Genomic DNA, 18,488 nt, shown 5'->3' with positions numbered 1-18,488 from the left:
TGCTGACACACACACAACAATGGTGCTGGCCACACACACACACAACAATGGTGCTGACACACACACACAACAATGGTCTGACACACACACACAACAATAGTGCTGACACACACACACAACAATAGTGCAGGACACACACACACAACAATGTGCTGACACACACACACACAACAATGGTGCTGACACACACAACAATGGTGCTGACACACACAACAATGGTGTGACACACACACACAACAATGGTGCTGACAAACACACACAACAATGGTGCTACACACACACACAACAATAGTGCTGACACACACAACAATGGTGCTGACACACACACACAACAGTAATGGTGCACACACCAACAATGGTGCTGACACACACACACACACACAACAATGGTGCTGACACACACACACAACAATGTGCTGACACACACAACAATGTGCTGACGCACACACACAACAATGGTGCCCCAAGCACACACAACAATGGTGCTGACACACACACACAACAATGGTGCTGACACACACACACAACAATGGTGCTGACACACACAACAATGGTGCTGACACACACAACAATAGTGCTGACACAACATAGTGCTGACACACACAAAATGGTGCTGACAAACACAACAATAGTGCTGACACACACAACAATGGTGCTGACACCCAACAATGGTGCTGACAAACACAACAATGGTGCTGACACACACACACAACAATGGTGCTGACACACACACACACAACAATAGTGCTGACACACAACAATGGTGTGACACACACAACAATAGTGCTGACACACGCACAACAATGGTGCTGACACCACACAACAATGGTGCTGACACACACACAACAATGGTGCTGACACACACAACAATAGTGCTGACACACATCAATGGTACTGACACACGCAACAATGGTGCTGGCACACACAACAATAGTGCTGACGCATCAATGGTATGACACACACACACCAGCAATAGTGCTGACACACACAACAATGGTGCCCAATGCACACACACAACAATGGTGCTGACCACACACACACACAACAATGGTGCTGACACACACACACAACAATGGTGCTGACACACAACAATAGTGCCACACCACAACAGGTGCTGACACACACAATAATTGCTGACACACAACAATGGTGACGCACAACAATGGTGCTGACACACACCACAACAATGGTGCTGACACACACACACAACAATGGTGCTGACACACACACACCAACAATAGTGCTGACGCACAACAATGGTGCTGACACACACAACAATAGTGCTGACACACACAACAATAGTGCTGACACACACACACAACAATAGTACTGACACACACACACAACAATGAGTATGACACACACACACAACAATGGTGCTGACACACACACAACAATAGTGCTGACACACACAACAATAGTGCTGACACACAACAATGGTGCTGACACACACACAACAATAGTGCTGACACACACACACCAATAGTGCTGACGCACACACACAACAATGGTGCTGACCACACACAACAATGGTGCTGACACACCACACAACAATAGTACTGACACACAACAATAGTGCTGACACACATCAATAGTACTGACACACACACACCACCAATAGTACTGACACACACAACAACAGTACTGACACACACACAAAACAATAGTACTGACACACACACACACAACAATAGTACTGACACACAACAATAATAAATAACACACTGACACACACAAACAACAATAGTACTGACAACAAAAACAATAGTACCGACACAACAATAGTACTGACACACAATAGTATTGACAAAACACAACAACAGTACTGACAACAACACAAACAATAGTACTGACACACACACACAACAATATAACTGACATACACACACACAACAATAGTACTGACACACACACACACAACAATAGCACTGACACACACACACAACAGCACTGACACACACACACAAACAATAGTACTGACACACACACACAAACAGTACTGACACACACACACACAACAATAGTACTGACACACACACACACAACAATAGTACTGACACACAAACAACAAATAGTACTGACACACAACAATAGTACTGACACACACACAACAATAGTAACTGACACACACAAAAAAACAATAGCAATGACACACACACACAACAATAGTAACTGACACACACAACAATAGTACTGACAACAACAATAATAATAACAACAAATAATTGACACACACACACAAACAATAGTAACTGACACACAATAATAACAACAATAGTACTGACACACACAACAATAGTACTGACACACACAAACAATAGTACTGACACACACAATAACAACAATAGTACTGACACACAACAAATAGTACTGACACACACAACAAACAATAGTACTGACACAACAACAAATAGTACTGAACAAAACACCAAACAATAGTACTGACACACACAAAATAACAGTAATGACACCAAACAACAGTAATTACATAACACACAAACAATAGTACTGACAAAACACAACAATAGTACTGACAACAAAACAAAAAATAGCAATTGACACACACAACAATAGAACTGACAAAACACAACAATAGTACTGACACACACACACAACAATAGTACTGACACACACACACAACAATAGTACTGACACACACAAACAATAGTACTGACACACACAACAATAGCACTGACACACACAACAATAGTAACTGACACACACACAATAACAAATAGTACTGACAACACACACACAACAAATAGTACTGACACACACAAACAACAGTACTGACACACATCAATAGTACTGACACAACACAACAATAGTACTGACACACACAACAATAGTACTGACACACACCAATGGACACACACACACAAACAATAGTACTGACACACAACAATAGTACTGACACACACAAACAATAGTACTGACAAAACACACACAATAGTACTGACACACACACACAACAATAGTACTGACACACACACACAACAATAGTACTGACACACACACACAACAATAGTACTGACAAAAAATAAACAATAGTACTGACACAAAAACAAGTACTGACAAACACAACAATAGTACTGACACACACAACAATAGTACGACAAACACACAATAGTACTGACACACACAACAATAGTATGACTGACACACACACAACAATAGTACTACACAACAATAGCAATGACACACACAAATAGTGACTGACACACACAAACACAGCAATTGACACACAACAATAGAACTGACACACACACAACAATAGTACTGACAACAAAACAACAATAGTACTGACACACACAACAATAGTACTGACACAACACAAAACAATAGTACTGACACACACAACAATAGTACTGACACAACAATAGTACTGACAAACACAACAATAGTACTGACACACAAACAATAGTACTGACACACACACACAACAATAGTACTGACACACACAACAATAGTACTGACACACACACAACAATAGTACTGGAAACACACAACAATAGTAATTGACACACACAACAATAGTACTGACAAACACAACAATAGTACTGACAAACACAAACAATAGTAACTGACACAACAATAGACTGACAAAACACGACAATAGTACTGACAACACAACAATAGTACTGACACACACATACAACAATAGTACTGACACACAACAACAATACTGACACACACACAACAATAGTACTGACACACACACAAACAATAGTACCGGACACAACATAGTACTGACACACACAATAACATGTACTGACACACAACAATAGTACTGACAAACACAACACTGACACAAACAATAGTACTGACAAACACGACAATAGTACTGACAAACACAACAATAGTACTGACACACACATACAACAATAGTACTGACAACACAACAATAATACTGACACACACAACAATAGTATTGACACACAACAATAGTATCAAATAGACTGACACACACAACAATAGTACTGACACACGCAACAATAGTACTGACACACAACAATAGTACTGACACACACAACAATAGTGCTGACACACACAAATAGTACTGACACACACAACAATAGTACTGACACACACACACAAAAAATAGTGCTGACACACACACACAACAATAGTACTGACACACACACACAACAATAGTACTGACACACAAGAATAGTATTGACACAAACAATAGTACTGACACACAACAATACTGACAAACAACAATATTATGACACACACACACAACAATACTGATAAAACACAAACAATAGTACTGACAAACAACAATAAGTACTCGACACACAATAGTGCTGACACACAACAATAGTGCTGACACACAACAATAGTACTGACACACAACACACAAGGACACACACACACAAATACAGCTGACACACACAACAATAGTACTGACACACAAACAATAGTACTGACACACAAACAATAAAGTAATTGACACACACAACAATAGTGCTGACACACACAACAGTGCTGACACACAACAATAGTAATTGACACACACAACAATAGTACTGACACACAAACAATAGTAACGACAACAGTACACAACAACAGTAATGACAACACAATCAACAGTGCTGACACACAACAACAATAGTGCTGACATACACAACAATAGCACCGACACAACAATAGTATTGACACACACAAACAGTACTGACACAACAACAATAGTACTGGACACACACACAACAATTGGCTGACACACAATAGCACTGACACACACAGTACTGACACAAACAATAGTACTGACACACAAACAATAGCATTGACAAACAATAGTACTGACACACACAAACAATAGTACTGACACACACAACAGTACTGACACACAAACAATAGCACTAATTGACACACAACAACAGTACTGACACACACAACAATAGTACTGACAACAAACAATAAAGTACTGACAAAACAACAATAGTACTGACAACAACAACAACAATAGAATTGACAAAACAACAATAGTACTGACAACAACAACAATAGTACTGACACACACACAACAATAGTAATTGACAACAACAAACAATAGTACTGACACACAACAATAGTACTGACACACACACAACAATAGTACTGACACAACAATAGTACTGACACACACAACAATGTACTGACACACACACTGACACACAACAATAGTACTGACACACACAACAATAGCAATTGACACACAACAAAGTACTGACACACAACAATAAAGTACTGACACACAACAATAGTTACTGAACACACACAACAATAGTACTGACACACACAACAATAGTACTGACACACAACAATAGTTCTGACACACAACAATAGTACTGACACACACAACAATAGTTACTGACACACACAACAATAGTGCTGACACACACAACAATAGTACTGACACACACAACAATAGTACTGACACACACAACAATAGTACTGACACACAACAATAGTACTGACACACAACAATAGTACTGACACACACAACAATAGTACTGACACACAACAATAGTACTGACACACAACAATAGTACTGACACACACAACAATAGTACTGACACACAACAACAATAGTACTGACACACAACAATAGTACTTAATAACACACAACAATAGTTACTGACACACACAACAATAGTACTGACACACACAATAGTACTGACACACACAAATACAGTACTGACACACACAACAATAGTACTGACACACACAACAATAGTACTGACACACAATAGTAGTACTGACACACACAACAATAGTACTGACACACAACAATAGTACTGACACACACAACAATAGTTACTGACACACACAACAATAGTGCTGACACACACAACAATAGTACTGACACACACACAACAATAGTACTGACACACACAACAATAGTACTGACACACACAACAATAGTACTGACACGCAACAATAGTACTGACACACACAACAATAGTACTGACACACAACATTAGTACTGACATACAATAGTAAGCATGTGTAGTCAACATCAGGTCATTTTTCACACAGTAGTTACCATGATAATCGTCTTTGTTTACTTTCACTCAATATTGGTACAGACAGGGATGAGATAAAGGTAGGTTCCTGATATTCTGTCTTGAAGGTGATCTCTCATCGTTCTTCTGTGGTTTTTACTCTAATGCTTTTCCTTTCATGTTTTGTCTTCACTATATCCTATTCCATTTTCTTATTCCGTATTGGGAGTCTTAAGTCTTAATAATGTACGTACAAGTCAAAAATTTAATTTTCTTGTCTAGCTGTCTGTCATATGGCACTTTCTTCAGGATGAGCATCGATTACAAAGAACTCCTCGAGGTGTACAGTCGATGTTTGACTTTTTTTTTACGGGGATTAGCCCACCCTGACACAGGTCACTGACCCACATCAGGGCCCGGGGGGGGGGCGAAAATATTATAATGATAATAATAATAATAATAACTATTATTATTATTATTATTATTATTATTATTATTATTATTATTTTTATTATTATTATTATTATTATTATTATTATTATTATTATTATTATTATTATTATTATTATTATTATAATAATTAAAAAAATAATACCAAAATACCTGTACTAAAAATAAAAATAATAACCATAAATAAATACAAAAACGAGAAATATAAATTAAGAATGAGAAACGATATACATTATGTATGTTGTGTTGTCAAAGTAAGAGAAACAATTGAGACCCAGCAATTGTGTGTAAATGAGGCAGAAAGTCAGATCAACAACCTGGGACTTGGTCACAATTTTCGTGATGCCATATGGCAGCAGGGGCTACCATTAGACAACACATTATGCTTCCAATGTCTTCCCAGGCGGTAGTACCTCCCTATTTGATAGCTGCCTGCTACCTACCCTAATAGCATGTCTAAATGTATAATGAATTTCCGTCTTGTGTAGCCTCATCAGGTCAACTCTGGTTTAATGTTAAAAAAAGAATGAGCGATGCCATTTACCTTAATCTAATAGTACATCTCATGATACAATGAAAGCTTCTTTTAACACCACGTTTCCCCAGCTGGTTTATTAGTGAGTCTGGTGTTATTATGAAAACACTCAAGACCTGAACACCCCTTTCTTCACCTGTCTGTTATGAGGGAAGAGGATAAAGCACAGAGTATAATAAGTCTGACGATGTAGTACAACAATAAAGAATTCCACTTTACGCAACGTTTTCCCACAGCCCCCACGTAGGTCCAGTGTGTCTGCCCAGCCGCACAGACTTCACTGGTCAGCGGTGTTGGGTGACGGGTTGGGGCAAGGATAGTTTCGATGAAAGGGGCCAGTACCAGAACATCTTGAAGGTGAGTCTCTTACATGTTCTTACTGACAACATACGTGGTTTGAGGGGTTCTGAGATACAATAAGCTGGAGACTTGGTACTGTCAAAGTGCTCTGAGATAAGCTGGAGATACGGAAGACTCTCAGGAAGTTATAATGTCAGGTGGGAGTCTTAAAGGAAGAAGGTTGTTGGTTTATTTTGCAGTTCCTGACAACGACTCACTCACACCTTCAAGATTGTAAAGGTTGACAGAGAAGGATGAAGAGTACGAGACAGTAGACACATAATTATAGAATCCTGTAGTTTATCGAATGTTTGTTGATTGGGGATAAGTGTTCTGAGGGTGAATTCATTTTAAGGTCTGTTAACGAAGGAAAGAGGTAGTTAAAAGAGTTGAAGAATTTCTGTTTATTTCTTTTGCATTTTCGAGCAAAACTGAGTCAGGGTGAAAATCTGATCTGGTGGCTGAGATGATAGTTCTCAGGAATATTGGCCTGAGTTATACAAGGTGGTGGTTCTAAGCAATATTAGCCCGAGTTATACAAGGTGATGGTTCTAGGGAATATTAGCCCGAGTTATACAAGGTGATGGTTCTAAGCAATATTAGCCCGAATTATACAAGGTGATGGTTCTAAGCAATATTAGCCCGAGTTATACAAGGTGATGGTTCTAGGGAATATTGGCCAGAGTTATACAAGGTGATGGTTCTAAGGAATATTGGGCAGAGTTATACAAGGTGGTGGTTCTAAGCAATATTAGCCCGAGTTATACAAGGTGATGGTTCTAGGGAATATTAGCCCGAGTTATACAAGGTGATGGTTCTAGGGAATATTGGCCAGAGTTATACAAGGTGATGGTTCTAAGGAATATTGGGCAGAGTTATACAAGGTGAAGGTTCTAAGGAATATTGGGCAGAGTTATACAAGGTGAAGGTTCTAAGGAATATTGACCAGAGTTATACAAGATGGTGGTTCTAAGGAATATTGGGCAGGGTTCTACAAGGTGATGGTTCTAAGGAATATTGGCCTGAGTTATACAAGGTGATGGTTCTAAGGAATATTGGGCAGAGTTATACAAGGTGATGGTTCTAAGGAATATTGGCCTGAGTTATACAAGGTGATGGTTCTACGGAATATTGGCCAGAGTTATACAAGGTTCTAAGGAATATTGGCCATAGTTATACAAGGTGATAGTTCTAAGGAATATTGGCCAGATTTATGCAAGTTGATGGTTCTAATGAATATTGACCAAAGTTATACAAGGTTCTAGTTCTAAGGAATATTGGCCAGTATTAACAGCAGAATAAACGGAGAACTGCAACATAACACTGTAGAGAAAAAAAAAGAGGCAGCTCATAGGTTGTTATTGAACGAGTTATGAGAAAATTAGCTTTAAATTGGAATTTTTTTATTTTGGAAACCTAATGGGATTTTTTCCATATATGACTACAGTGTCTCTTACAGTATGTGGCTAGGTTAGGTTAGGAGAACAAGTTGATATAACGTTGGTGGTTGTTATAAGTTAGGTGTGATAGTTCATGTGAACCCTAGTACACCGAGTTCATGGCTAACATATCAGTGTTGTTATTTTATACAGAAGGATATAAATAGCTTCTAGTATTATTAACATGAATAAGTACAATATATTGCTATAGAAAAGCTGAGTTTTGACTTCCATTGTTTTCATTTGCATTAAGAAAGGTTTTAATGGGAAGTATCTTGTGTGTGTGTGTGTGTGTAATAACAATAATAATAATTAACGGTTTATTGAAAAAGTTCTGCAGCCCGAAGGCTGAAAATAAACATAAATGACTTATTACATACATTGACATGGGGGGGTTAACAAAAGCCTTCGTTAGAAAAAGAAAAAGGAACATACAGTGAACATACAAATTAATGTATACAGTGGAGGTCACGTAGACCACGTGTGCAGAGGTGTTGAACAGCAAACACGTAGTGTAGTAACTCCCTCACAGATGGTGTTAATGAGGGGCCTTACATGGTGCAGTAATTCCCTCACAGATGATGCTATGAGGTGTGCGTGTGTGTGTGTTCGTTCGTTCTTCATATGGATGTAAGCCTCAGGTGTTTAAGAGCAATAACAGAGCAAGACTGAGAGCAGTAGATATACTGTAGGTAGCTTGAGAAGATTCACCTGATTTGGAATATTGATTCGTTAAGGAATGAAGATATACAGTAATGCGCATGTATGGGGTCAAAAGTCTCTGGAGAGTTAAATGGGCGAAATGTCTCTGAGAAGGAGTATCCATAAAGAGGACATTAATTCACATCCTCCTGTTAGTGCATGATTTACATTATATATTGTTTACTCTTCAGGAGGTGGACTTGTTGGTGGTGTCCCCAGGAGCGTGTGAGGCAGCGCTGCAGCAGACGCGGCTGGGGCCCACCTACCGTCTCCACCCAGGGATGATCTGTGCCGGGGGCGAGCTGGGCAAGGACGCCTGCAAGGTGTGTCGTGTTATTGTAACTCTTCCTTTAGCACTGCACAAATTCCAACTGTACTGTCTTCCTGTCATGAACGCTACTGTTAAGTCAATCAGCCCAGCTTTACAACCACCTTCACTTTGTGTTTAACTTTTTGCAAAGGAAAATTTGATAATACATCGGCTACAACTACAATGCTTCAGCATTAGTTTACTATCTCTTCCACATTACTGTTACATCAACTCTTATTTGACCTTTAGTACTGCACTACATCAATTGTAACTTTGCTGTCAGGTCGTCTGTGTTATATCAACTGAACTGACTACTGTGCAGTTTATTGTTGCAGAAACTGTTAATTTTTTCCACATCTACTATCCACTATGCCTGGTATACGCACTACACTTGACTGAAATGTTAGGCATCCATTGCCGGATGAGTAGACTGGGAGTACCCTGGGTATAAAAAAGTTACCCTTAGGACAAAAGGCGAGGGTTGTATCCGCTCAGCCACCGCACCTCTTTCATGGTTATAATGAAGGTTAAAGTTCAGTGGCATCAACACAACTCAGCTGTGGTCATAACAGAACAGTTGCCTCTCTTATTGTTAAAGGACACGACAAGAAATAAGACTACTGTGTCACGAACACACGCTTGGTGATACAAACGTTCTTATTCTGCCTACTGTATACTGTGTCACGAACACACATTACTAATATTCATTATTAAATCAAGTGTGTATGTTGTGTTGCACAGTGATGGCTTGTATGATAAAAATACACTACCGATAATGTTATTAATGTAAATGTGTGTTGTAATGTGTTGCAGGGTGATGGCGGTGGACCCCTGACATGTGAGGGAAGTGACGGCAGATTCCAACTAGCCGGGATAGTGTCGTGGGGGATCGGCTGTGGCTCACCTGGCATCCCCGGCGTGTACGTCAATGTCGTCTACTATCTTGACTGGATCAACCAGATCATTAACTTCTGAATGTCTGGTTCTTGATCAGAAGTTCCATTTATGATCTTCTAGATTGTAGAATTCTGGTGAGTTCTTAAATCAGTGTTCGTTGTTATCAAGTTCCAAGTACCAAGTTAGGTTCTTAGTTCCTGCCTCTATCTTTGAAGTTATTTAATTGTTTGGATATGGATGCTTGATTTAGAACTCTTGGATCAATATATCTGGTCCCCGTGTTGGACGTCCCAGGTGCTAGACTACAGGAGTAGATGTCTAGGATGTTGTCTGAAGGTTCCTCACTCAAAAGGTAGACTCTAGATCACAGGTTGTTGTTTCCCTTACACGTGTGGAACCGCTACCCAGTCCTCCCCTCACACCAGGAAGACTTCCAGTTTTGCTAGTTGTTAAATGATCTCAGAAACAAAAATCACTAAAATAAAGTCCACATTTATGTGTGTGAAGGTAGAAAAGATGGGCAGATTTATTGTGAAGATAGAAGTCTGTATCAGAAGTTGGTGAACAAGATGTAACGAGAGATTACCAGTATCTATAGTCGGCTCAAGAGGGATCACAATCCCTTCTTATCGTAGAGGAACATGAAAATATTTACTTATCTTTTATTACTTAATTCTCACTTGTGAATGTTATCACAAAAGGTTAGTTGTAGTGTTACTAGAGGTAGGTGTGTTACCTCTGGGGAGGTCTCGCTGCAGGTCAGCTGGTCGTTGTACATAAAACTTTAATATATTGACTAATACAAATAAAATGTTAAATTTGTACACAAATATTGTCTTATTGGTGGCGATCCTCTTTAAAGTTAAGTTTACATCTGTGGTAAGATATGGACTGATAATAATAGACCATGGTCCGAGGCCAGCTATCTTGCTTAGTTTTCGAGATCCGTAGCACCCCACCTGGGAACTACCTATAAATATGCTAGTTAAGTTATAAGAACATCCCTAAACCCTAAATGACATGTTCCCAACTTTAAATCTTGCACGTTAGGTAGAAATTTGATAAATTCTAATTTACTGGTTGCTATGGAGATGTTTACCTTAGCAACAGAGTACAACATTGTTTTAAGCCAAATCTATAGGTAGCGACTAGCAATAGTTGATGGAAATAGCCTTATTGTATACCTTAAAGGTCGTTCAAAGTCGTCCAAATAAACTATGATGGAAAAGAGGCCTAGAATGTTCTCGTTGCTAAGCGTAATATTCCCTAGCAACCATAATTTATAGCCTTATATTACTTGATGTTCAGAGACATTAAAACCTTCAATAAATGCATGCAAAACAATACAAAGCAACAAGCGATATACATTTAATAACTTTTAATTGGACATCTTAAAATACATTTATATAAGTATTTTAATTCTAGATAATAGTTTTGCACATAGGCTAAAATGTAATAAAAAATATTGAAGAAATTCATTCATCATTATAAAAAATAATGGAAAAATATTACACATAAATTACTTTTGTTACTATTAATATTATTAATAATTGATAATGATTAGTATTAATTGTTATTACAAATTTTTAATAATTGCAAGAAAGGAGATTTATCATCTAATCAAGCCGTAATTACTACATAAAAGGGCGACTTTAAAGGAGCTGGTTATTGGTGGAAACAAACATTCAGTTTTTCAACACAAATTGCCAGGTCCTTTAATGTGGTGCTACCTTGCCATAATTTTTAAAATTAAGAGACTAACACTGTTACACATGTCTCTGTTATTAATATAATGCGTCCTTGAAAGAGAGATCAACTGTACAGAATTTAGTATGATTGATTTAGGATCTGAAAATAGTCCTCCAGTGGTCAATAAACTATATTTTTCAGTTATTAAAGTTCATCATCTGAACCTTCCGAGTCTATATCTTGTTCAGCAACTACTGTTTCTGGGGTAGTGGTTGAATTCTGACATTCTGAGCATGAACACAAGTCAGTGCAAGGAAGCTTGTTATGGAGACATGTGCATCTTCCTTGTGCACATTTTGTTTTCTTACATAAACAATGCACAAGTTCCATGACACTAAATGGTGCTGGGGGAAGAGTCATCCAATCGACTACCAATTTTTTGTCTTCAATTTTCCAACCATTACTTTCAGGTGGCGGTATTTCAGGATTTTGAATAGACATCGCTTATATATTGTTGCCTGATAATTGGCCCGCTGTATGTGCTTCAGAAGGGAAACCTTATTCGGGGGTAACCTACATTCTCCATATCTGCCAGACTTAAACATTTTCACCCGTGATTCATTTACATCACAGCAATCCTTTTGTCCATATAGCTCGCATATATATGCCTCCAGCTCATCAGATAGAGTCTGAGAAACCTCAAATACATTTCCAAGTTATGCTAATGCTACACAGTGAGCAGGATTTGATATCATGATTTTGGCAGAGTTCAATTTTCCTATTTCATGCAGTGCGCTAACAGAGTCACTTTAATGGATACTCTCGCCTACAAACTGACAAGCTTAGCCGCATACCAAAGAGGCGGGATTCAGCCAACCAGTAAGTTCTCACGGGGGGGGGGGGTCGCCACCTGCGACGCTTACATCCGGTCTTACTTCCGGTGGCCGAGTATATAAGCTCTCAGTCTCGCCATTGAAGTCCATTCTAGCTACAACACGCAACACCTCCTCTGAGCAAGCTCCTCGCTGACCAGCTCTCTCTCTCTTCCACGCTCCCGCACCAACAAGACCTCTCAACGAGCTCCTCATCCAACAACCTCCTCTCAGCGAGCTCCTCATCCAACACCTCCTCTCAGCAAGCTCCTAACCACGCAGCAACTTCCCAGCACCAAATTGCACCGTACATTCAATATATTTATATACAGAAAACGCATTGTGAATTTCCTTTCTCCAACCCATCCTGAGTGTGAGACCACATCACAAAATCCCACAAATGGTGACCCCCGGAAAAACGCACTCACAGTCTTCAATCACAACATTGAAGACTGGCTTATCCACATGGAGGCCGCTCTCATTGGCTCTACAGCTACAGACAAACAAAAGTACGTCGCCCTGGTCCATTCCCTGCCCACAGAAGTCACCATGCAAGTATCAGAGACCATCACCAACCCTTCAGCTGACAAAATATTCGCTGCCCTACGGGATGCTCTAAAGATGCAATACCAGCGGCCCCACACCACTCTCCTACAAGACTTATCCTGTCTCTCTCTCGGCAACTCCACGCCTGCACGTCTCTGGGACGAGATGCGTAGACGAAACTCCCGCCGCACAGACAGGCTTCCTGACACTATCCTGCGCCAGCTTCACACTCAGAAGCTCCCTGCAGAAGTTCGTCTTGTCCTCTCAGTATTGGACTATTCCACTACCTCAGCCACCTACGCAGCCACGGTAGACAGGGTATTCCACGAATACACTGCTGTGCGCCATGCGTCCGCGCACAACTCCGCAACTACACTTTCACTTTCCTCCGGTCTCGTCAACCTGATCAGTGCTCCCCAGATGACCAACACCTCACAAGACGTGCGGGACCTGCTACAGTCCCTACACCGCAGGTTAGACACCCTAGAGCAGCTCTGCTTCTCCAAGCATGCAGCTGCTCCTCTTCCTGCCCCAAGCACCACGTCCTACCAACCCCAACACACCCGTCCTGCCTCAGACGCCGCCCCCAGCCCCCAGCACAGAGTATCTACCCCCTGTTGGTACCATCAACGTTTTGGTGTTAACGCTAGACGCTGTGAGGCGCCCTGCAACCACACGGCGAAGCGACATCGACGGAGACGGGTAGGCGCCATAACCTCCGCCACTATCAAGCAGCACATCACACGCCTTACTTCTGACCTTGACCACTTCACTCCTGCTGCCTGTCACGACCTACTGCAAAAACTACAACAAGCAGTTTCTGCATTCAACGCTACTGCCCCACGCCAGCCTTCCCACCGACCTGAACACATTAATCCCGCACCTCCTCCGCCAGTCTGCCTACCATTGCCCCTTGCAGCACCACCTCGCCCACAACATTTCTGGGTACCCTCTTTTCATCCTCAGGTACCGACTGCCCCTGACGTGGCCCCTGCTCCTGACGCGGACCCAGACACCCCACCAGACGCGACTGAGGACTGTGTACCTGCCGCGAGAGAAGCACCACATTCCTCGCCTGTACCTTCTCTTATCCACAACCCTCCTCCTACCTCTGCTTCTCCCACAGCTCTCAGTCTCGTCATTGAAGTCCATTCTAGCTACAGCCCTGCAACACGCAACACCTCCTCTGAGCAAGCTCCTCTTTCTCTTCCACGCTCCCGCACCAACAAGACCTCTCAACGAGCTCCTCATCCAACACCTCCTCTCAGCAAGCTCCTAACCAAGCAGCAACTTCCCAGCACCAAACTGCACCGTGCATTCAATATATTTATATACAGAAACCGCATTGTGAGTTTCCTTTCTCCAACCCATCCTGAGTGTGAGACCACATCACGAAACCCCACATCACAACCGTTCATACAATGAAAGCCAATTAAGGCTTCACACACTTCTCGACCAAAATGGCAAAATATTTGGCATAGAGCAATTGTGCTCATATTATCTCCTTTACCAGTATGGAAGTACAACTCCGCATCAATGTCCCTCCAGAATGCTACAGCGACCACAAGTACATCAGTATCTGGGCTGTTTATACCAGTCAAGTTACTCAACATATACAATCCAAGATCTGTATCAATATAGCCTGCTCTATGTACCTACCTAATTCAGAGATATGAGCTGGTCTTTCATCATGTTTCTTTCGCGCTCTGTCTATCTTCATTTTATCTGTAAACCGCATGTAGCACTTGCGGTGATATCCGGCGATTTCTACCTCGGGGATTTTAGTTTGCAACGCTCCAAAGCTCTGTACAAGCTCTAGTCCATAGCGATTTATGGAATCCTTGGCAACTTCGGATTCCCTGGTGTCTTGGTATTTCCATAAATGCGCACTTGAGACAAATTTTCGCCAACTAGCCTCAGAAAACCTAAAAATATTGTCCCGTCTTGTAGAATCAACAACGTGCATGGAGCACGCCATGTTTATCAATATTGGTGAGAGACTGCGATCATGATTGGCCGTGAACCAGCCCTTATGAGACACGCTGTTTCATTGGTGGCCAGTGCTCTACCGTGACGTCACTATGTACTGCTTTCTATCCACATTTTCTGAGAATTTTCAAACAAAATTATAAATTAATGTGCAACTTTTGAGACTGGGAACATTCATATTCGTGATTAGCAGCATCTAATTTACAAGAAAAAATTCATTTGAAGTAGTTCCTTGACGAGTACTATGGAATTGAATGATATCGAGCCTCGGCCCGCGGTCTATAATTCAGAATTATTCCAAATCATAAAACTCAAAGAATCACCAATATGTTTACCCCTTATGTACGTGTGTTCTGTAGAGGCCCCAAATGCACCATCTCTTCCTTCGTCTTTATGTAAACAAATTACAGGTATAACAAGAGAAACTACAAATGACAACGATTACCAAACTAACAAGAGATATGCAGTATTATGTGTCATGTTATCATAATAATAATAATAATAATAATAATAATAATAATAATAATAATAATAATAATAATAATAATAATAATAATAATAATAATAATAACAATAATAATAATAATATTAATAATAATAATAATAATAATAATAATAATAATAATAATAATAATAATAATAATAATAAACGGTTTATTGATAGAGTTGCAGCCGGTGGCTGAAAATATACAGACTTACATTTGATTTAGACATAATGATATAATATGCATTGAATACATTTACAGGGCTGTACAGTACATAAATCAGGAATTTTTTATTATTTTAACAATAGATGGGATGGTGCTATTCTTATATCTATCGGTGCAGGCTCTTATGGGCTGAATTTTGTTGTAGTGGCGGACTGCGCGAGGGGGGTGGTGGGCTGCCGGTGGTAGGAGGTGGCGATGACGAGGGTGGTGCATTAGTTGGCTGCCAAACCTTTCCAGTGCTTGGTGGTGGAGGTCATTGAGGGATGGCATTTCCAGGGTGGAGAGAGCGTTGGTGTAGCCGGAGTATTCTGCGCCGAGCATGATTCTGCAGGCCCTTTTCTGTACCTTCTCTAGCTGACGTTGTTGGGTGGAGTTGAGAGAAGACGACCAGGCTGGTGACGCATCCGTTAGTTTGGGGAGAATAAAGGCGTTGTAGATGGTCCTCAGCTCTGGCGTGGGTGTCCCAAGTGACCCAAGTCGTCGTAGCATGTAGAGACGGTACGAGGCTGCCTTGACTGTGTTATTTACATGGGCCTTCCAGTCAAGTTTGTTGTCTATAGTTACACCCAGGAGTTTGGCAGACTGCACCAGCTGGAGAGGATGGGCACCTACTGTGACTGCTGGGGCTTGCACTGGAGTGGTGGCGGTATTGATGTGCATGACTACGGTTTTGGTGTGGTTGATGGTGACCTTGTTCTCCGTAGTCCATGCCTGTAGCTTGTCCAGGGTGCCTTGGAGCGGTGAGTAATCTGGTGCGGTGTTGTCCACTGAAACTCCCACAGTGCAGTCATCCACGTACTTCCACCTGTGAGGAGTGTCAGATAGAGCGTCGTTGATCAGGATGAGGAAGCACAGTGGTCCCATCTTGGTCCCCTGGGGAACACCGCAGGTGAGGTGTTGGAATGTAGAGACCAAGCCCTGATACCTCAATGCTTGGCGACGTCCACTCAAGAAATCAGTGAGCCATGAGACCAGGTTGGTGGGCAGCCCTAGTGCAATAGCCTTGTGTGTGTGTGTGTGTGTAAAAAAGACTAGGTGGACCTCAGAATGGCACTTGCATGGTCCCTCTCTCCTCCTGATAGTCCTTGGCTCGGGCGATTAAGGAGTGGTGGGAGATGAGGTCGCTGTAGTTTTGGTTTGGGAGCAGTGTTTTGAGTGTGAGTGTGTGTGTGTGTGTGTGTGTGTGTGTGTGTGTGTGTATGTGTGTGTGTGTGTATATGTGTGTGTGTGTGTATATGTGTGTGTGTGTGTGGAGAGAGAGAGAGAGAGAGAGAGAGAGAGAGAGAGAGAGAGAGAGAGAGAGAGAGAGGCAATTATTGGGTCGTCCTCCTTAATCTCCGTCGCCCCAAATTACACTTAATAAAGTTGAAAACCAATTTTGATAAGGTAGGCAAAATGTTCGATTAGGGCATATTGCAACCGGGTGTTTAATCTGGTTTTGCCAATTTAAAACCAATCTGGGTACTGCCTCCAGGTACAGCTAAGATCCTTAATTTTAAAATGATTTTTTTTTATTATACTCTCCAGCGGGAAGAGGAGATGAGGGGGAGGTGAGAGGGAGAAGAGAAGGGAGGAAGAGAGAGAGCGCATTGGGGGAGCGAGTTAAAATTGGGTGAGGTAAGTAAAAATTAGGAAGGAGAAGATCGGTTAGAACTTGAAAATATGTGGACAAATGGGGAGAGATGGGACAGAATGGGGAAATATGTAAAAATGGGAAGAAATGGGTAAAATGGGGAGTAATTTCCCCAAATTGAGTGAAATGGGTAAGAATGAGCATAATATGGATAGAATGAGAAAATAGATAAATATGGAGAAATTACGAAAATGTTGTAGGATACATAGATGAAGGAGTACGAATCATGAGGAAGAGGAGGGAGACTTGAGTAAGAAGGAGTCAAGAGGTCGGTTCATCGGGAAGAATGGGATAATAAGAGAAGGAAGAATGAGGGAGTAAGCAGAGAGAAAGAAAGAAGGGTGGAATATGAATGAAAAGAAATAAAATAGAATGAGAAAGTAAAGA

General features: G+C 40.9%; 1 protein-coding gene across 1 annotated transcript in view; it reads left to right on the top strand.

Moving 5' to 3' along the window:
* LOC121862008 overlaps positions 1–11,492 on the top strand; it is a 78,932-nt gene extending 67,440 nt beyond the window's left edge. Inside the window, 3 exon segments of the mRNA XM_042359938.1 lie at positions 7,212–7,332; positions 9,647–9,778; positions 10,579–11,492. Of these exon segments, the coding sequence (XP_042215872.1) occupies positions 7,212–7,332; positions 9,647–9,778; positions 10,579–10,740 (415 nt within the window). The 3' untranslated portion in view covers positions 10,741–11,492.
* The last annotated feature ends 6,996 nt before the right edge of the window (positions 11,493–18,488 follow it).

Source organism: Homarus americanus, unplaced genomic scaffold (genome assembly GCF_018991925.1).
Source record: "Homarus americanus isolate GMGI-L3 unplaced genomic scaffold, GMGI_Hamer_2.0 scaffold25013, whole genome shotgun sequence".
Classification (NCBI taxonomy): Eukaryota; Metazoa; Arthropoda; class Malacostraca; order Decapoda; family Nephropidae; genus Homarus; species Homarus americanus.
This window is presented reverse-complemented; position numbering and strand designations above follow the sequence as displayed.